Raw genomic sequence first — 22059 nt, forward strand, 5'->3', positions numbered from 1 at the left:
TAAGGTAAAATAAAAGTAATTGTGAATGACTTTCTCACTCTGATGCATTTTAGATTACGTCAGGCACAAACCTGTCTTTTCTATTGTACTGTGCCATTACTAAATAGGACCAGGTACTGTTTGTACTTACACCTTTGTCCTAAAATAGTCAATGCAATGAAACTCCAAGGGTGCATCTGCTCAAACCTCAAGGCAGGCCTGAGTTTGTGCCTAAGTTTAGGGTCTCAGCCTAGAAACTACTCTGTGGTTATTCATAGTCTCTGATTTTATTTATTGACTCATTGTGTAAGTGTTCCCTCGAAACCCATTGCATTTCTAGAGCTAGGCAAAGAAACAGCGCTAGCTGAATTTGTGAACTGCTCTAACGAATTTAAGATTATCCGGACTGGTGCTGTGAAGTACTGCATTTACTTGGTTAGTCCTTTGCCAGGTGCTCATCATCACACGTGCCCTCTCCGTATGCCGTGAGGCTGTCTCTGAACAGCTGCTTTCCTAACAACTGGCCCTGACTCTCCTTTGTACCCGATCAGCCCGTGCTGCTGCTGGCTCCCCAAACTATGGGCTTGTTTTCGCTTTACCCAGGCTCCTGATCTTATACCTGTGGCACTGACTTGACGAATGTATTTTCTTACATCCCTAGCAATGTCAAAAGGAGATAAGAGCCTCGCCCCTGGCAATGTCAAAACAGATAAGAGCCTGCTGATTCCCATTGACTGCCAGCACCTGGCAGTGTGCTCTGAGAGTCCAACGTCACTGCTGATCGGTGGGGAGACATTTTACATATTAACCTGCACAGCGTGACCCTCCTGCGCGGTGCTGAACCCCTTGGAGAAGCGCTTGCAGTGATGCACTTACGGTACCTGTAAGGTGTGCGGTGCCGTTCCCAAAGCAACTGACAGACTGCGCCCGTAAATACCCTATTCATTTTTTATTTTTTATTTTTTTTTAGAAAGCAGCATCGATGCATGATTTGCAGGTATAAACTTTACAACACCAACATCAATCTTTAAAATATCGAATAATAAAATTTACATCAATACGTAAAAAGCTGCGAGTTAGTATCTTAAAAATTCATCCTCTTAGTGGTTATTCCATTGTGTTTTGTTGGGGAGAAATCACCCGGAATGAAACACACAAACTCATTTTCCAAACTGGCTTTTGGGGTCTTGGAACGGGACAATTACACGTAGGCGTTCTTGTCAAAGTGCTTTGGTGGGGTTTTGTCTGGGACGCTGCTGTGAACCTTTGTGCGAGAAGACATCACAGATGCGGCTCCGTTATACGCGTACCCCCTCCTGAAAAGAGAAGAGGAACAACTGTTTACAGCTCATCCCACGGCCAGGGAACATCTCTGCACCCAAGCACTGCAACCTCACAGAGGGAGGAGAAACGTGGGAACCTCGAGCTCCTGCTGGGTGCAGGACACCTTCCTTCTTTCTGGAGCCTTATTCAGGTTTGAGGTTTCCCTTTTCCCTCCAGCATCTCTCTTTGCCATTCCTCTCTACATAAACCTGTATCCCTCGTTCACAGCCAAGTGAATCGGTGCCCGATCGGGTGAAATATTTAGGCTGGGGCAGGCCCTAGATGAACAGCTGCCCCCTCCAGTTCTGCCTGTTCCTTTTCACCCCTCCTTGCTGCTGGAGGTCCCACTGCCACCGCCACCGTCTGGCAGCTCTCTCTCTTTTCATCTGGAGATTTGGGATTAAACCACCGCCTATTCATAACTCTAAGGTGACCTGACTGCTCTTCCTCCATCTGTGAATGCATTTTTTCCCGCTGTAGCAAGTTTATTAAGTATTTGTAACAAGTATTATTACTGAGACATTGTTTTTTCTTAATTACTCAAGGTGGGAAGAAAATTACCCTAAAATCCCATTAATTTCCGTCATGCACACAATCCTTTTCTGGCCTCACTGCAAAGTGTTTCGGAAAAGCAATCAAGCTGCAGAACATAGCAGGTACCAATGCCCTAGGATTGATTTCTGTCAGGAAGTGCAACTCGGGTTTTACCTTGGAGATTTACTGTTTTCAGCTATTGAGAAGCAGAATATACTGCCACCAATTATGCAGAGTGAAGCTCCAGCCCATCCAATGAATAAAGCTGCTCCTAATTCATACCTACAGGAAGTCAATAAATGCGTTTAACAAAGACAGAATGAATTTAACATTTCGTTTTCAGAATAGAAGCACTACATTTTTTGTTCCTCTTTTTTTTTTTTCCATTGACACACACATTTTGCATTGCAAAGCCAGCAGCTCTGTCGTTCTCCCAGGCTCTTTTCATTATTTCCCCGGCACGCGAGAGGCAGACCTGTCCCCGAGGCACGCTTCTGCAGCTTCTCCACGTCTCTTCCCAGTCGGAGGGCTGAAGAAATCTGCGATTCCTCGGCCCTTCTACCCCACATGGCTCCCATCCCCCCGGACCATTTCAGATTTGTTCCCATTGTCTCCTGAGCTGCTCCGTGGCTTTCTATGAGTCCTCCTCCAAGGCTATTGAGGCTGGGGACCTGAGCTGCTGCCTACAACTCTCCTTGTCCTTAGTTCTCCCCTCTGGCTCTCAGCCTGAGCACAACATGAGGTTATTATACATATATATATATGATATGCAATAAATAAATGTCAAGATATGCATCCACACGGAACCACAGACTAAAATCATTAAGGCTGGAAAAGCCCTCCAAGATCATCTGTGCAGCCCCAGTCGTCATTCAAGTGGATCTACTCTATATTAGTTCCAATTTTTATTGATAAGTTTATTGTGAGCTCTGCTGAGGTCGGTCTAACAAAATCTTGGGCTCGACAGCCTTCCTGTGCCTCAGAAGGAGCTTGCAGCTGCGTACTTCTGAGCTAGTTCTGACCATGAACGGCTCCTGTTCTGACATCAGTTGAAATACACAACCTGAATACCAGTAAGCTGTTCTGCAAAACTCCTGTCTTTACGAAGGTGATGCTGTGGAAATGGAAAAATTCCTTGAGGGGGGGTCCAGACACCCAGAAAATGATATAGGGAATTGTAGGGTGAACACTGGCTGGAGAACAAAAAGTCACTTTTCCATGTTTTCGCCCAAAGGTAAAGCACGGAGATTTTTTAAAAGAGACATACTGCAAGAAAAAGCCACATGTAGAAAGAATAATCAGTCTCTAGAAGCTGATAACACCCCCAGTTCAAGTTATTTCTGACTCAGGGACCTCCAAAAAGAGATGGGGACTTCAGAGCTCAGAGATTAGTCACTTGGTGGGGGCTTGCACCTGAGTTGTAACAGCCCTGGGAATGCTCTAACATCTAGACCTCCTTCTCCTGTTCCATTCATGCCATCCTAAGCAGAGGTTTTATTTATCATCCCTTGCTAAAAAAAAAAAGGATCAGATTCCCCCAGACATCCTCCACACCTGACGTGGGATTTAGGGACCCAACCTGCAAATTAAGACGCTGGAAGCCACAGCTCAACTGCCTTTCACCCAGGAAAACTCTGTCTCCAGCCCCTGGTTTGACTTCAAAACCTACCACAGGTAGTTTTATTCCTAATGATGCTAACGTTTCTGTCCAGGTGCTTCAGGTTTCACAAGCCTGAGCAGATTTCTGTCTGTTCGAGATCTGGGATTTATAAAATACTCACGCTGAATCACAGCCCCAAGGTGCCCTTTTAGCAACCTGCAGAGGCGAACCAAGGCATTGAACTCCCAAACGAAGGGGCGTGAGGACCCGTCCTGGTGCCTGCCATCCCGCTACCCTAAGGAGCTGCAGGGCTGGCCTAATTGGTCCTTCCTCCCCACCTACACATACACAAAAGCCTTTGTGATTTACACTGGGGCTTATCAGGAATTTTCAATCGCGTATCAACCTGTGTATGGCTCCCTGGATTTTATCCAATCCAGGGTTTTTTTTTGCAGTTAAGAAGCCAAGCCTACCCCACCATCCAAAATCCATGATATGCCGTATTAAAAACATCCTCCACCTTGACGCCTCTTGAAAAAAATAAACGACTAATAAATGGAGATAGGCTTTTTTAGAAGAAATTTCTCTATTTGCTGTTTTTCCCTTCCCTTTTTATCATTAAAACCCTTACAGGAAACGCAGTCTCCTGCTCTTATCATCCTTGCTTGTCAGGGGAACGAAGCACTGAGGCTAAGAGCAGGTATTTCACTCTAATCAATCCCAGGAGGCAGAATTCAGGGAGACAGGAGGTGTAACATCAGTATAGAAGGAAAATATCCTGGCTGTTACATAGGTCAGGGCCACGAAGCAAACTTTCATGTAAACCAGCTGAAATTTCGCTAGCCAGCTAGATGAACTCCAGGATGCTGGTAATGATCATACCTAACTTCTCAGCGAATCAATACAACTCCCCAGTGGAAATCCATATTCTGAACATCTAATTCTTAAGACTGAGGGAAAAATGAGAACTGGGTTCAAAGCCACATGACAGCAGGACAGCGCAAAGAGGGTCTGTGTGGATGAACTGGGCACAACAGATTCTGGGAAAAAAAGGCTGAGGGGAAACAATTCTCTATGAAAATGGAAGTTAGGTAATTTGGATAAACTAGCTCCATTCATCAGGAAGAATGATCATTATTGAGTTTTGACTGCAGTAAGGGACAAAAAGGATGAAAACTAGAAAAGCTTTTATTAGAAGTAGTAAAGGGACAAAATAGTTTCCTAAGAGAAGCTGGCAAGACAGCAGAACAGAGAGAGGCAAGGATTTTCTACTCTTAGAGGTGTCTGAAGAAAAATGCAGTCAGCTTGGCTGTGAGTACGGAGGCACCCCGTGCTGTCACCGAGCCTCTGCGCGTGTTGCTCCGTGAGGTGGACCAGCACTCATGGAGCTGTTTTAAACCCCTAATGCAACCTATTGTGTGGGAACATAACATCCAGCCTAAGATTTCTAAGCAAGGCTGGCTTTAGAGTGTCCCAGAGGTGACTATCATTCCTCGCTAAGCTACACGTAAATTGAAAACCAGAAGTCTCTCGGGCACCAGCCTCAGGCAGATCTCTGATTCCCCCTGCACCTGTATATATTCAAGGCACCTCTTCCCCATGCAGAAGACCAGAGGGAAATTCTGATAGCCAAAGGGATGCCAAACATCCCGTGTCATTAATTTTCCACTACCAGTATCTCAAACCTCTCTTTGACACCACCCAGATAACTTCAGGAGAAAACATGCACCAAACTGCAAACAGTTGAGGAACCAAAGCAGCGTCCTCTCTCAGTTGAGCCAGTGCCAAATTTCTATAGCATACCAGCAAGGCTCATTAACTGCTTCTGCAATGTATATCAAAGTAAGAGTTCCCAGAAGGCAACAAAATTAATTGCTCCAATGTATTTTATATTCTTTCAGAGAGAAAGTAGTCAAATAACACCTTTATCTTAACCTGACACAAGATCACTGCATGAGCTACATCACATGTCCACCATGTGAAACTCCAATTACAACTTCTAGTATTGCTCTCCACCTTTATCTTTGCAGCAAATATTTCTCATGCCAGCAGTTGTGCTATTCTGGTTGTTCAGGAAAAAGGTAATTTCCGCAGACGAAATGTTTTAATATTAGACCTTTCATTTTTTAAACTGGTTTTCTCATTTGCTCGCGGTAAAACTCTGCTGTGAGGTCTGCCTGCCCTTTTTGCAACAAAACAAGTGTAGGAACACAACGAAGGAAAGGGAATTTTGGCAATGATGAAGCTATTTTTCATTGGGAACATTAAGCCTGATGAATAATTAACTTCTGGCTGTATAGCCAGTCCCCATTTTCTCCACAGTAGCTCACATCCTTGTTGCTTTTGGTGGCCTTTGGATCCTGTCCTCTCCTCCTTACAAAGGAAACTCATATGAGCTTGTTTTCAAGAAAAGAGAAACTGTGTCAGTCCTACTGCAAATGTGGATCCAACTGGTGTTATTTATTCAGGCTGACAGTTTTATATATACCCAGTGCTTGACGTCTTCGGGGATCACCTCAAAGGAAGCTTACATTACAGCCAGTGTTTTCAAACTTGGTGGCTAAAATGCAAATCTAGAATCCGAGGATGGGTTCATGAATTGCTGCCTTGGAAGGTCCTGAGCACTCACACAGCTTTCAGGGGAGTCTTTAGGGATGCTCATTATTTCTGGTTTGGTCCTGCAATTCTATAAACACACACTCCCTTGTATTTAATCACACGTACAGCTGAAGCATTGACATTAGTGCTTTATGATTGCGGGTTATGAAAAATATTTATGATCCAAATTATAGTCATTGAGATTTCAAAAGCTGTCAGCAAAAACAGTCCACAGAACCTGCAGAAATGTCTCTTCAAATGGACTAAAGACTGCACAGTGTTCAACACCTTTATGGAAACCACTGGCTATCGATAGCTTAGAGGAATAATTTTCTTCCTATTGAATTATGTGCCTAATGAGCACCTGTCTTGTGAAATGCCTCCTCTGCATCTTTGACATAAACATAACTCCTGATCAGCCCAGTCTGCTCTGGGACGAGTGCTGTACAGTCCTGCCCAGCCGCGATAAGCCTGGGCACAGAGACCACAGACCCATCACTCTACAGAGAGGTGTTAGCTCATGAAACCTCAGCACACAATTACTACAGTTGGAAAACATGATGAAATATGAATAAATAAAGCCCACTTGCCATTTCTACCCAACAGGAGAATCATCTGCTTTCTGGATACATGAGTTCTGGCACGCAGCATGAAACTTAAGGTCTACTCTTGAAAAACGAAGGGGTATAGGAAAGTACTTACTTTTGTGCAATATAAGAAGGATCAAAGAACTCAGACGTAATCCTGTTTGCATACAGGGAACAACCAGTCATAGAGCACAGCCCTGAAATCAAAATACAAACCGTTCAGTGGAAGCAGCAGAGGAGCTTTGGGCCTGACCCTGACACAGTCACGTGTGGATTTCTGCTGCAAAGCAGCAGCTCTGGCACGACTCCTGAATACACAAACTTAGAGAAATAAGGTATATTTACCAGACAGTATGAAAATCAGTCCAGCTAAACAAGCTATTTTCGCTTTGGTCTGATCAGAACCGCCGACTTTTGTACACTTCATCCCAATCAGCCCAAACACGGAACCGAAGAACCCCAGGCAGACAGCGGAGATCATCAGTCCTCTGCAGGCTTGGATGTAACCTGCAATGAAAAGGGGCAAGGCTAACGTGAGGGCAGTGAACACAACGGGTTTCGCTGCAGCTCCCCTCACCCTGGAAAGCATCTGGCATGAATTAATTACTGCAAACCAAATTCGACCTTGGCTGGTGTAACGCCAACTTATCCCAGAGTGTATACTTCCAGGTGATGGCGCGATGATGCCATGTGAACCCAGTCCCTACAAAACTCGCCGTGTCACCTGGGGCTGCAAAAACAATTGTGGCATTGGCCACAGTGTCCCCAAGAGGCTGCACCCATGGGGTTTTGAAGAGCAGCTCTGTGTGGGACGTGCAGCATCTGCCACAGGCTGCAGAGGCACACAACATCTCGCTGTGCAGATGCCACAATGGCAGCAGGTTGGCAAGGCCTCATCTCTTGTGGATCAGCCCATCAGGCCCTCGCTCTGCAAGGAAGCCAAATATGTGCTCAGCTTCACGGAGAGCAGAGACCCTCGGAGCTGCTGCCACGCCAGACCAGTGCCTCACAGCTGGATTTGGCCACACGTGGTCTTGCCAGGCTGCTCTAAACTGATGCGCCCGAGGGCAGGGCCTTTCCACAGGACACCCGACTGCTTGGCCTCTTCTCCCTTCCTCCTGGGATTAAAACACAGTGATAACCATGTGGCACCATTCACAGGGTGGAACAGTGCCATCTCACACAGCCAAATAACCGTTTTATAGCAAGAAGTTTCTCTCCATAACCCATTACATCTCATTTAAAATGGAAATGCACTTCCATTATTCGTGCCTGCAGTCTTTTCTCCGTGATCTCTGGTGGGTGGAAATGTCGAGAGCTAACCCAGGTTTCCATTGCTTATTACACCCGCTTTTCCAGAATACCAAATAAACAAAAAAGCCCTGCATAAAAGCCCTTAAAATGTAGAAAATTAATTTATTAAAACAGGAACTAGGGGATATCTAATGGAAAAAAGCAAGTAATAGATTCAAAACAAAAAATGTGTTTTTTTTCTTCACACAATAAAGTTGTGGAGCTGCTTTCCACAGGCTACGTGGATGCAAAAGTTCTTGCACAGGTGCAAAAACGGGATAAAACCATTAAAGAGAAATCTCTGCCTGGCTGGCAGGCCCCTGAGCTGCAGATGGCCATCGCAGACGCTTGGCCTTCTTCTGCACTCTTTTCTGGCAGCCACTTTGGCCGCTGCTGGAGGAATACCAGCTCCAGGATGAGCAATTTCTGCTTAAGAACACTTAAAAAAGCAAACAAACAAAATAACTGATTCACAGCTTTGTGTAATGCACAGCACACAAGAAGCAATTTGTAGGACTTAACACCCATGGACATCTTCCATCTACAACATGCTCCTGTAGTCCCCCTGCTGAAGGAAGAATACGCAATGACATAACTGTAACAGCCATAGGACTCTCACGTTGGAATATAAGCATCATTTGGGTCTGCTGATGTGTCTAACACTATAACTAAAATTATTATAATAAGTTGAACTCCTATGGTAGCTGGATGAGCTGCCCACTGGAGACACCTCCCTTTGCCATGGCTGATAAATGAAGCACAGGCTGGCAAGTTCAGAACCGGGTCTCATTACACCTAAGTCTAGACTTCTGATTTTTAGGTACTTAAAAAATCACAATTTTACAACTACAATTTACAATTTTACTTATCTTCCATATCCAATAATATGTCACAGTTTGTATTTTTATACAAATTTATATAATGCGTATAAATTTGTGTATTCTTCTGTTTTTGAAAGAGGATCATGAGGAAACCTTCAGTTCTTACAGAAACACGCCTCAGACACGTTCCCTTGAAGTGTTACTTCAGCATTATTACCATGTTTAAGTCTTGTTTGAACTCAAAAATTAGCCAGCTCTTTGGATACATTTTTTTTTATCTTTTTATCTTTGAATTTCTGCTGTGCTGAGAGTATCTACTGTGACTTTAACGCAGAATATTTTGATAGGCATGGCTGATATTTGTCTTCAGCAATGGTCAGATAACCTAGGATATAACGCCTCTAGTGGAAATGTTTAGTGGCAGGTTGCTGTACCTCAAAACTTTTTGAATCCACATAAAAAGCAATGCTTCCCAATGTTGTAGCAGAAAGGAGACAGCCAAAGCCTTCTCTCCTGCTCTCCTGGGAGCACAATTTAGATAGGAAAAGGCTGCTGTCTGTGGTCTTCTCCACTCAACACTGAAGAGCCTCCAGCCCTGAGCCAGCAGCCACGAAAAGCAGCTCCAGGTAGGTCCCTCTCAGACCCCTAAACACACGAGCAGCATCCCACATATCATCCCGTGGCACCCCAGAGGAGATGCCTTCACCTGAAACATGGCATGACAGAACGGAGAAGCAGCACCACGTCCATGCTACAGGGGCTAACTCGGACCAGATATGAGACAAACCCAGCAGAACTACAGACTGAAGATTTACGGAGCCAAACCTAAGACCACCATCTGCCTAAGCTCTCCTAGGTCCTGTAAAAAACTTTTTTGGGGGGACCTGCAAGAAAACAAAAGGTATGGACACCCTAAAGAGTGAACCACTCTGCAGAGCGCGCAGTCATACATTGTAAGAAGCTTCTTCACCTCTGGTGTTCACCACACTGTACCATCAGCTGAGAAAACCTGGCATTTGTGAGGCATCATTCACCCTATCCCAACAGAGGAACCTACAATAGATCACATTAATTGCACCTCTCTTATTTAGTTATTTATTTATCTCCTGCAGGTGTTATAAAGTGAGCTTAAGGAGCTCCCGCCAGACGGCCATATTGTGGTTACCTCAGATCAGGTGAGGCGACCACCCTTCTAGCCAAACCGGCCAGGGCACAATTTCCTCAACAGCGAAATAAAACTATACTCCCCAACAGATCAGCTGAAATTCCAGCAATAGCTAAAACTTCTGCTTTCGAGTAAAATCCTGTATTTTCACTCCGTCCCCCCCTCATGCCCTCAGGCAAGACCAAAGGACGTCAGTAGGAAGCGGCGTTCAGTAAGATTTCAAAACGTGGCTCTTAGCTCACAAGACACAAATCTGAAGACAGCAGCCTTGTTTTCTCTCATTATTTTTTGCCAGTAGGCCTGGAAAAGTTTGCTCTTCCTACTTTTCCACGTAATGTATTTCCCATAGCAGCCAGGTAAGGCAGGAGATGCAAACTGGCGAGGAAGCTGTTATTTTTGACAGGCCCAATTTATCGATGCTGTTAGGAGTTAATTGGCACATTAAGGTGCTGAACCATGAACATATTTACCCAGAGGTCCTCTAAACTTTTCTTTATGCCTGAACCTCCCAGGAGAAACAGTAAATATTCACCCCAACCCACACAAGCCATGGATGCTAGGAACGACGTGGCTGAAATGCAATTGTTGCTGAAGGTCAATGCGCAGCTTCAAAATAGGCTGAGGGTAGTGAGACAGCAAGAAATGATTAACTCCCTCACCCAGAAATCATTTTCCTTTATAATAGCATGAGCTGGAGCACTGCTCAGCTCTGCTGAATGAGTAACCTTCCCCGCTCAATATTTCACCAAATTCTGCAGGCCAGCCAAGGCGGGACTCGTTGCAGCTCGCCACAGCCATTACCCAACAGGCACCCACTTTTAACACAGGTATCTGAAAAAAAATAACCACAACCTGCACTCATAAGGTGGGAGAGCAGAAGACTCAGCTCTACCAGGCTGACTGGAGCACCAGGAAACAAAAAAGGGTGAAATCAGCCTTAGCACCAAACCCCCAGTCACTTGAACCTAGGTTAGGACTGACCTGGGGAGCGTTTGGCTGCAACATTAATCAAACCTTTGCTTTGCTTCCTGGAAAGCAAGGACGTTCCCTTGCTTACTGAGACTCACAGCGCAGGGAAGTGTATGGGGAAGCTGCCAACTTCTTCCCCCTCTTCCACTGAAGACCCAAAAAAGAATTACATGTGTTTGCATCAGGGTCCGTAAGAAGCTGGTACCTCGTCATGTAGCCGCCGACCACCCAAAGGAAGCTCCAAAGCAACAAAAAGCCGTGCTTTAAACAGACAGGTAGACAAACATGTATTACGCATGAAGTCATGTTTAGCAGCATTCCACGAGAAACCTAGCTCAAGTATTTTTTTTTTAAAACAAATGTGTTTTGTCCTGAATTCAAATTCATCTTGCTATCATCTCGCCTGCCTCACTGCTCTCACGCTTGCCTCTCATGCTCACCTCTAACGCTCTCAAAGAGCTCTGGGGAATGTGTATATTTATGCAGTATATACAATACTCAGAAAAAAAAAACCACCTGCATCCTGCAGTCTGCACCAAGTGTAAAAGGTTACCTTACAGATAGAGCACGAATTCCTTCCGAAAGCACACGCCCATTGCTTTTGTATGTTTTTCTAAGCTCTAACACCCTCTTCCATCCCCTAAGTAAATTCACGTTCAGCTGAGCTCTGTCGCAAGGTCACTGGATCCACCGCTGGAAATACGGTCACGGGCACGTCCTGCCCTGGGGAGGCGTTTCCATCACCAAGTTCCCATCCACGGCCAGGAGCGCACAAAGATAAACCCCAGATGGTTTCAAATCCCACGGACTGCAGTATCATTTTTGCTTGCATATGGATCACAGGGGCGAGCCCTTAATGGGGGCTGGCCAGACTGTGCTGGGGAGGGTTTGGGGGTGCATCATCCCCCCCCCCGCCCACACCGTGCCTGGGGGCCAGGATTTGGCCCCACAGCACTCGGAGACGCCGCTGAGGAAGGCTGATGCCGGGCTTCCTCCCTCTGCTGTCACACAGCCCGGCCGGGAGGGCGGGACGAGGTCCTCTCCAGATGTGTCTTCGGGGTTCAGGAGCTTCCAGGTGCTTCCCTCTGCAGCAGCAACTCACCTCCTGGGGCAGCGCAACCCCACAGATCTTCCAGATCCCAGTCTGGGGGGCTTTATTCCAGATCTGAGTCTTGGGGACTTCACCCTCCAGTAGAGCAGCAGCCTAACAAGAGGCTCGGTGCCTCCGAGGGACCCCAGCGGTGCCGGGACAGCCCTGCCACCCCTCGGGGACACTGGCACAGCCCCCATACCCCCTGCCACCGAGGGGCTGGGGGGGAAAAGGATGCTCCTGGGGTCGGTGCTGCCACACGGGAACGCCTGCCCTCGGAGTGCGGACCTCTCCTGCGTCCTGCCGGCGGCTTAAAGGCTTAATGGCATTAATTTGCTTCCCGATAACATTTATCCCCGCGGCGATAACATTAATCTCTGCCACTGATTGGCTTCGCACTTTCCTCTTCCGAACAGACCTTTCGCTCCCAAATCCACCCTCAGCCTCCCGTGCCCGGCCAGGGCTGTAGGTCCGACTTGAGTTTCGACCCGCACCGCGCTGTTTATTCATTTATCACCCCCCAAAAAAACAACATTTAGTCCCAAAACCCCTACTCACAGCCAGGCGAGCCCTGCTGCACCCCGCAGCTCTCTTAGGGGAGCCGCAAGCAGTGCAGGTGAAGGAGCCGGGTGCTGACACCCGCACAGAAACCTCGATAGGACCCCAAAATTTCCCCTGGCTGCTATGGGGTCGCGCAGCACCGAGCCCCCCACCCCCTGGGGCTGCTCCCACGGCGTGGGGCACCCCCGGGGGGGTCCCTCCCGGCCCGGCTCCCCCCTCCCCGTTCTCCCTGGGGGTTGATTTTTAATTTTGGGGGGGGTTTTCTTTTTTTTTTCGGGGGGGTGTTCGGGCGGCCCTGACCGTCCAGCGCCAGCATGGAGGGGAAGTCCTTGCAGTTGGAGACGCCGGTGGAGTCGGTCACGCAGGTCTTCCAGAGGTTGGCCCAGAAGGTGGCGGTGGTGATGACCGTGCCGTCGATGGTGGACACCTTCCAGTAGTCGGTGGGCAGCGTGGAGGACACCAGCACCCAGCCGGAGATGGTCAGCAGGAAGGCGACGATCTCCGCCGCCGTGCTCGCCATCGGGCCCGCCGGGGCGCACACCCGGGGCGCGGGGACGGGGGCGCGGAGCCGCGGCGGGGGCGCGCCGGGAGGGGCGGGGCGGGGCGGCCGCGGGAGGCGCTGATTGGGCGGCCGCCGGCCCGCCCTGAGCCCGGGACACGCCCCCTCTGGAGGGAGGGGCGGGGCTTGTGTGAGGGGAGGTGGGGGGGAGGCACGGGGGGGGTTCTGCATCTCCCTGTTTGTAGGGGCGGGGGTGCCCATGTGGGGTTATGTGCACCTCCTGTAGGGGATGATGTGTTCCCTGTAGGGTTAGGGGCATCCACTGAAGGGTTAGGTGCACCCCTTGTAAGGGAAGGTGTGCCCTGTGGGCTTAAGTGTACCTCTGTAGGGTTAGATGAATCCACTGAAGGGTTAGGTGCTGCCCCTGAAGGGTTAGGTGTACCCACTGAAGGGTTAGGTGCCCCCCCGTAGGGTTAGGTGCACCCCTGTGGGTTTAGGGGCACCCACTGAAAGTTTAAGGGCACCCCCTGAAGGGTTAGGTGCAACCCCTGTAGGGTTAGGTGTACCCATGTAGGGTTAGGGGCACCCACTGAAAGTTTAGGTGCACCCACTGAAGGGTTAGGTGCACCCCCTGAAGCATTAGGTGCACCCCCTGCAAGGTTAGGTGCATCCCTGTAGGGTTAGGTGAACCCACATAGGGTCAGGGGCACCCCCTTGCAGGGTTAGGTGCACCCCTGTAGCGCTAGGTGAACCCACATAGGGTCAGGGGCACCCCCTTGTAGGGTTAGGTGCACCCACTGAAGGGTTAAGTGCACTCCCTGAAGCATTAGGTGCACCCCCTACAGGGTTAGGTGCACCCATGTAGGGTTAGGGGCACCCACTGAAAGTTTAGATGCACCCACTGAAGGGTTAGGTTCACCCCTGAAGGGTCAGGTGCACCCACTGAAGGCTTAGGGGCACCCTCTTGTAGAGTTAGGTGCACCCCCTGTAGGGTCAGGTGCACCCCTGTAGGGTTAGCTGCACCCCATGAAGGGTTAAATGCATTAACCCCACTGCAAACCCACTCCCCTGTGAGCAGGGACCCTTTGAGCAGGGCTAATTTGCCCTTTCAGACCCGGGTTTGGACCTTCATGCCCCTGCAGACCCATTTTTACCCTAAGAAGCGTGAAGTGCCCTCAGTGTACCTGAGCGCCCGGTTTGGCTGCGGGGCTTTCTCCTGGCTATCCTGCTGCTCCCGAAACGTCTCCGGGGCTATCTGTGTTACTAATCCGGCCCTGACCGTCTCTCTCCTCCAAAATCAATGCAAGATCTCGGGCTCCTGATCCCATCTGCGGTGGTGCAAACCCCAGCTGACATCAGGCGGGGCTGGGCGCTCGCTCTGGGCTGAGGGTGAGCAGGAGCCGCAACCACTCTTCCCCCATGGCATTTTCCTGGCGTTGGCTGCTATCTGAGGGATTAGGAGGTGGAAAACTTTCCTCTCCGGGGTTGTATTCGTGCCCTTCTTACATGAGCTCCTCTCCCCTGTGCAGCAGCAAGCTCCTCGGTCACGCTCGTAGCTCAAACACCTTCAGCTTGGGGCTTTCCAGCCACCACGTCCCCTTTTCTCCTCACTGCTGGCCAAGAACATGGTAGGCAGGTACACATATGCCTGTCAGACCCCTCAACCTCTACCTCTGTTTTTTTGCCACCTAGTTCTGGCTTTCTTAGGTTTAACTTGTGTGGTAGGGTGACAGACTCAGCCTTTGCCTTGTTTCTTCCCCCCATGCTTTGGGACAAGCCCTGACTGTGGGATATTGATAAGTTCTGCAGGCACCCCATGACTGATTCCTCTTCTTTTCTGCACTAAATTGAGAAGAGCATTGCATTAACACAGTTTCATGCTCATTCATTTGCCTGAGTGTGTATTTATCCCCTTGGGAAGAAAGGTGCTCACAACTTTTCCTAAGGAAACCACCCCTTGGGGTTCAGGTTTTGTCTCACTGCATCTCAGGCATAAAAACGCATTGTTGGTTTCGCTATTTTTAATCATTATTACTAAGTGCAAACTGCATCTTCTTACAATCAGAAGCCAACGCTTGGATTTCTACAGTGCACAGAAGTTGTTTTGCTATCTGCAGAAGGGTCCGTCTGAAACGGTAGGGCTGAACTACAGGATATTATTTTAGCTTTTGCAGGATCAAAATCACAAGCAGTCATGATTGCCTCATAAGTCAAACACCCGATGACAACGCCATTTGTTCTCTAGCCAGGATAAGCAGACTAGGGTCGTCATGCCTTTGTCCTGGAGTAATTTTTCTTGTAATTTTACCACGCACAGGTTGGGCAACTTGAGACCGTTTCCTGGCTCTGCTGTGTTATGGCTTTCAAGGTGCCTAGAGCACTTGTGCAGGAGGAAAAAAAAAAAAAAAAAAAAAGATAGAAGAAAGAAAATCAACCCACTTTATTTTTCTAAGGCTGAAGGACAACTTCCTTGTTTGCTAGGATTTTCCTGGGGATTTGAATATCAAAAAGGTACGGCAGCCTCGCAAGGAGCACAGCCAGGCTTGCGTGAGAGTCACACCTCGGCAAGGTCAGACCTGCTGGCGGTGGTAGATTTGGGGAATGCACCTCACATTGGCATACGTGTTAGAGGAGGTGAAGGGGACTGTGAAATGAGGAGACTGGCAGTGCTCTGTGTGGCACAGAACAAAAGCGCCGCCTCAAACAAAGAGCAGATAGCTCCTCTTCTCCAGAGGAGAATAAACAAAGGAAAGCTTCTTGGTTTCCTCTTCTGTGTCACCCTACAAAGCCCATCAGGGCAGGAACATCAGGTAATAAGCACCAGCCCTTGCTCATGTTGGATCACCACCGGCGTTTTTGTTGAGCTATGAGAAATTAAATGAAATTACCGCCCATATTTGTAAACCATCAGGGCAAGAGGGACTGTAAGTGCCGCGGTTCGTCTCTTATGTAAGTAAAAGTAAAAATTAATAGGAAGTGACAAGCCAGAACATTTTAAAGGAGTGAAAAATTGCATTCCAAGAGCCAATAAACTTTCCCCTCTCCCATTCTGTGCGGTGCGTTTGGACATTAGAGACTTTGTTTCTTGACACCAAGATTAATGCAGCATTGCTTTTTTTTTCACCTTTTCTTAATTTTGTTGGGGAAAAAAAAAAAAAAGAAACACCTTGCGTTGTTCCCTGAAAGTTTGTAATACAATGCTTTTAAAAATAGATATAACCTGTTTAACAAACTGAGCAGGAAATTTGAAGAAATGCATCTCCTACTTCACTTGAGGTGCATTCCACCTGGCAGGCAGCACAGCTGCAGCGCTCGGTAGTGCTGAAGCCATCTCCACGTCAAATAAGGTTTCGCTAAATGGGGGCTGATCGCCTTGTAAAGGGAGGAAACTTCCCAACTGATTTTTGGAGCGTGGTCCCGTGCAATGGCATTTAGAAAGGATTCGTGAAATGAAGGGCTGCTGCATCTAATGCACTTCACAAGGGTTTAATCAGGGAGGGGGGCAAATCAATGCCTTTCCAAAGCAGCCCGTTTTCAGAAGCGATGCCTGCAGTGAGCCACAAAGACGCAGGGGCCGAGTCCTGACCAGTGGGGCTGAGCTGCAGCCCAGGCTGGAGCCCGTGGTGTTCCTGCAGTGGGAACACTTTGCCACCCGGCCCATGCCCTGCCCTCGTACAGCGGGGCTGGTCTCTGCCCTTTTCCCAATGCTTGGCAGACCTGGGCACGAGCAGTCCCTCATCTTTCACAGGCACCCACGCGGAAAGCTTCGAGTACAAATGACTACAAAACAAGAACGTGCTTGTGTTTGGAGCTGGGGGTTGGACTGGGTGACCTCTAAGGTCCCGTCCAACCCAAATTACTCTGTTACCCTACAACTGTGTCGTAACAAGCAAATAGGGTAGCACGGGGAGCCCTAATTTGACTTACTGTAGCTGTTGTGAGTGGGGCAGCGGCGCGCCAGTGATTACACATTGCATGTTGTGCACAGAACGGGATTGCTTCAGGACCCTGCCGCCCTGTTATTTAGCCCACGTGCTGAAATTTCGTTTCACGGAAATATGCATCTCAGTTCACAACGGCGGTACATTGGACTACTTTCCCAGCTGTTTACACGGTGAAATTTTTTGCAGTGGTCACTGCTTTTGAAAGTGCGTTGGACAGGCTGAAGAAAACCCAAAGCGGGGAGCATGGCACCAAAGCCCTTAGCTGTGCCCTCATCGTATGCCTCCCAGGTCTCAAGACTTGGGGGCACCACGAGGTGCGGAGGAACACGAAGACCCCTTGCACACAGAGTGAGCAGAGGCACTGTCTGGCACACATGCTCTCATTTCCATCTATATTTTTAAGCCTGGTTTCCCCTGTTTCTTTTTTACATCTCAGATCTCAGTGCTGTCAGCTTTACTTGTGGTTCCCCAAGCTCAACAAGCTTCAATTTGATGTGAAGTCTCTCGTATTCACCAGAGAGCTGCCTCTGCTGCCCCTTCCCACCAGAGGATTTTACCTGCTTCAGCCGAGTGAAGCCTGTCCAGCGTTTATATTTCACATGCACACACCAGGTCAGCAATGAAGTCGAACCAGTGGGATCAAAAGAAGCAGTATCGCTGATGGGTCACATGCGCATTAATTTGAGCCTCAGTTTATCAATTTTTGAATGTCTGTATTGATCGCAAAAAGTCACATTATTTCCTTATTCCCTTTGTTTCAGAGTTGCTTGAGCATGTTGATTTAAGTCAACTTTTAACTCCGCTTTGTCACCATGACCTTTTTTGATCCCGGCCAGTTTGCTCTCAGATTAAGTCACGCTACAGAAGCTGCTTTCCTTCCAGGTTGTGGTTTTTGTGCTCTCGGTTAAATGAAACCACTCGCGGCCACGGGCAGGGAGGACTGGTGTCTAATAAACAGTGGGGCCGGAGAAAGTAAACCACAACTCCCTCCTTGTGACACAGCCCGTTTCTGAGTAAATACGGGGCCACTGTGGGAATCGGGGCGAGGAGCTGGAGGGGGTATGGGACGAGCTTCCTTTCACATAGAGATTATGGTGGGAAGGTGGGAAGCAACCCCTCGCCTTCATGTCTCCCCTTCCTGCCAACTGGAAACCGGGGAAAATTTGGGCTGAGGCTCAGCAGGGCTGGGTGCAAAGACCACGGTGTCACTTGTCACCCCTCGCCTCTGCTCCCCGGTGGCTCTTTTTTTACCTCCTCCCATGGCCTTTGCCATGCCCCGCTCTCACATCATGTGCTGTCATCGCCTCCACCGCTGCCTCCGGTTGCTACCATCCCCCTTGAGCTGAAGCACGTGCTTATCAGCTCTGCCTGTTGTTTTGCTGAGAACCTAGAAGGTTATAAAATCCTTGCGCTCTTGATCATTTTAACTTGTTACTCTTAATAAAGTCACACGACTTCTATCATAGCGCCGTGTTTTTCTAAAGCTGGAGGTATTGCTTAGCTCCTCAGTGAAGACCGCCTGCAAAATAAACGGGGACTCGCTGGGAAGGGAGCACGTGCACGGGTTGTTTGCAGCAAGGGGTCTCCCTATTCCTCCACGTGGTGCCCTCCTGATGACTCTTGGGAGACGGTCTGCCAGAGCCTACCACACGTAGCAAACGAAGCAGCTCTGTTATTTAGGAGAGAGTTCACTTGGATTTCTTATTTTCTCCAGATCATGGTCCAGAGTAGCCAACCACACATTCGCCAAGGACAGCACACAATGTACCCTGCCTGTTCTGTTAATGCTTTCATGCTCCCACGGTGAAGATATTTTCCTTTTATTATACTGCCGTAGTCCTACCTTGCCATTGCGCTTGTAAAGAAATAAACCTTTTTCTACTGATAGTGTATATGATAAAAGATATGCGCTGTGTTTTTCTGGTTTTTGCTTTCTTCAGGTGTCTCTTAACAGCTGACTCTTTCTCTGAATGGATCATTTAATTGCTTGTTTCAGCTTTTTCGTTCATTTTAACTTCATACCAGCTGAACTAGGGCAGAATCACTTTTGAGAGATTTAGCATTACAATTAATTAGTCTTTTTTTTCGTGTCAAAAATTAAGTTCAACATTTAGAAAAGGAGATTTTTTTTCAATAGTTTTGACTTATGTCCAGCTTGTAAATGATGTTTACAGCACTGTACGACGCCTCATGCATATGGTCATTCTTTCTGATTTTGGTGCTCTTCTATTTGAATTTAAATATTGCACTGAACTCTTTTTTCTTTTCTTTTCTTTTTTTTTTTTTTTCTTTTTTCTTTTCAATAAGCAAGGATATACAATGGGAGAAAATAGGGCAATGAAGCAGTCTGTTTACTTTGTGTCAGCTCTGTGAAAAATTAGGGATTTTTTTTTTTTTTGATTGTATGTTTCCCATTGTCTGGTGTGGTTATTTTGTGTGTTATGGCCAAGTATGAATCAGAAAACCTTCCAACAACAAATTCATAGATTTCGGAAGTCTCAGGTCGATTTTGGTTGTAAATCGTTTGAAAAATGGCAGTGAAATAAAAATGCTAGCAGTTGTCAGACAGTGAGAATGGAGACATCAATGCTTATTGTAGTGACTTTTTTTTTTCTTTCTTTCTTTTTTTTTTTTTTTTTCTCCAGCAGGATAGTGCACTATTGTCAAAAATTACTTTCAGTGATGTCTGAGGATTAAGAGTTTATTTGGAAAGATGGCCCAGAGCATTTTTCACGCGGTATTCTGGGAAGTACGGGAAAAACCTGATTCTGTAAAAGAAGGGTAGGATATAATCTGGCACACAGAAGCTACAGGTTTGCTGGACCCATTACAGAACCTGACATAAATGTTACAATTAAAATGCATAGAGTGTTTGGGTGTTGTTTTTTTTTTGCTTGATATACAGTTAATGCACTTTCTTGACCGTAAGTAAAACCTACAGTGACTGGTTTAGGCATAGGCATCGGCGTACGGGTGTCTGCGTGCAGGCTGGAGAGCGGCAGCATGCACTGAAGCCTCATTAAGCTGCCGTCCTGTGCCAGCCATTGTGCCCCAAGTGACAAATCACGTGTCCCGGGCTGTGACAATATTGATTTTGGGATCTCTTTCCTGAACCTGTTTCAGGTTTCTTCCCGTCGAGAATAGGATCCAACCTGAGGCTGGGATCACTGTCAAGCTGCTGTAGTGCCGTGGATGTTGCTCCAAGCCCTTTTGCTGCCTGTGTTTTGCAGAGGTTTTTACTCATGCCTGTCACAGCTGTTTTCCAGCCCTGGCAGGGCTGCAAACACCTCCCCAGGCTGAGGTCTTGCAAGCACGGCCCAAGGCACCCTCCTGCTCCCTCGCAGAGCCAGGCAGCGGCTCTGGCTGAAGCTTCTGGGGGACACTGGCCAAAGCCACCTGCCATGGACATTATGCCCCAGATCTACACAAAGGGGCCAGAGAAGCGAAAGAAAAAAAGCCTTCTGAGGATCGAGTTTGACGTATAGCAAGAAAAAGCCGTGCTTAAAAGAAAGGGAAAGTGCAGTCCTTCCCAGGCCTCACTCCTGGGGCTGCGCCAGGGTGCTGACTTAGCGGTCTCTGCTCACCCCTGCCACCAGCCAAATTTTGTCCTGGGCTCGGATGGCCCTTCCAGGCCTCCCCCCTAACTGCACATGTCGAGTTACAGCAGCAGCAGCTCAGCCTGCAGGCACTATGAGCCCTCACCCTCTGCCCCCCTCCAGCCATGGGATCCATGGCCCATGGCCACACCAGGCCTCGCGCAAGCAGAAACCTATTTGCCTGCTGGGATACGTGGGTGCTGGTGTGTTTCATAGATTTTTCTGCAAGGACCAGGGGCATTCTTGGACTTGCTCCGTGTGGCTGACAGTCGCTTTTCTCAGTTAACAATTTGCTTAGACTCTATGGGGCTGTATGATGCCCCAAGGGTGCTCACGCCCTGGGGTTGGGTGTTGCAGCGACTTTGTGGACGGGAAAGGTTGGGAGGAAAAGCTGGAGGGACTTCTCTCCACAGCTGCCAGCTCTGGGGTTTTGGGTCATTCGAAAGCCACAACAGGCCAGTATCAGTCATCTGTCCGAGCGTGAGGAAAGGCCAGAGGTATATGACTAGTTGCTGCTGCACGGGCAGCCCTCAGTTGTGTATGAATAGACCCCCATTTGGACATTCAGCTAGTTATCTACCCAGTGGTCAGTACGAGGTGGGCAGCTGTAAAATAAAGCACATTACAGCTCATGCTGCAGACCTTGCCCTCCAAACAAAGCTTGGAGAAGCCAATCGGCCACGTTTTCCGAGCAGCTCTGCAAGAGGTCTCTGCTGTTTGTGCTGTCCCTCAAGTCTAGCCCTCTTCTCCAATATGCGTCTCTGCATGCCATTGTCTGTTGGCTTGGGAGGAGGCCTCTGCCAAGTTTTTCAGGCGTGGAGTAAGTCATTCCCTTCTCATTTTTAAAGTGCCATGGTTAATTTCTAATGAGACATGCCTTTGAACTTCTGAACTTTAAACTTACTGGAGGAAGCCCTCTCAAGTAGATCAAAACCTGAAGCGTTGCTTTGAGCAACGATTCGTGCCACACGCTAACGACGTCAAGTCGTTAGTCCTTTATGTGGCACACGCATCATTGAATATATTAGAATAAAGTAGAATAGAATAGAATATTTCAGTTGGAAGGAGCCTTCAAAGATCATCTAGTCCAACTGCAGTATGTATTAATATATATGAGTAAATACAATAAAGTCATTAGACTAGGATGCGTGTCCCTGAGAGCAGAATTTGCCCTGCAGATTACCAAGCAGACTGAAATACAAATCACTGATCTTTACCAAATAAAGTCTGTCACATCATAAAACAAAACGCATGCACATATATGTGTGTTTTTGTATATATTGAAAGTGTGATACACCTTTTTACATCCTTGACCTATATCAAATATCTCAGAATCATAAAGAGAGATTGGGGACTTATCAAAACTGCTATTTCCTTGATATAGGATCAAAATTATTAACCAACAACCCCACCAATTCCTGTTTCAACTTTTCTTAACAATGTTGTATGCATATACAGTTCAATAAGTAAGTATTAGCACTACAGACTCTTAAGGGCAAT

General features: G+C 47.7%; 1 protein-coding gene across 3 annotated transcripts in view; it reads right to left on the minus strand.

The window, feature by feature from the left end:
• Positions 1-913: 913 nt before the first annotated feature.
• Positions 914-22059, minus strand: part of CLDN10 (claudin 10) — a 51805-nt gene continuing 30659 nt past the window's right edge. Inside the window, exons 1-5 of one of the 3 annotated variants that reach the window (XM_027443248.3) lie at positions 12821-13105; positions 6967-7128; positions 6737-6818; positions 2011-2118; positions 914-1295 (exon numbers count right to left, since the gene is read on the minus strand). In XM_027443248.3, coding sequence (XP_027299049.1) covers positions 1181-1295; positions 2011-2118; positions 6737-6818; positions 6967-7128; positions 12821-13040 — 687 coding nt within the window. In that variant the 5' untranslated portion in view covers positions 13041-13105 and the 3' untranslated portion in view covers positions 914-1180. Of the gene's footprint in view, positions 1296-2010; positions 2119-6736; positions 6819-6966; positions 7129-12820; positions 13111-22059 lie in introns of those variants that run through there. The other 2 variants (XM_005014839.6, XM_072032454.1) reach the window with 2 other exon arrangements.

This window comes from Anas platyrhynchos, chromosome 1, assembly GCF_047663525.1.
Source record: "Anas platyrhynchos isolate ZD024472 breed Pekin duck chromosome 1, IASCAAS_PekinDuck_T2T, whole genome shotgun sequence".
In the NCBI taxonomy this organism is placed as follows: domain Eukaryota; kingdom Metazoa; phylum Chordata; class Aves; order Anseriformes; family Anatidae; genus Anas; species Anas platyrhynchos.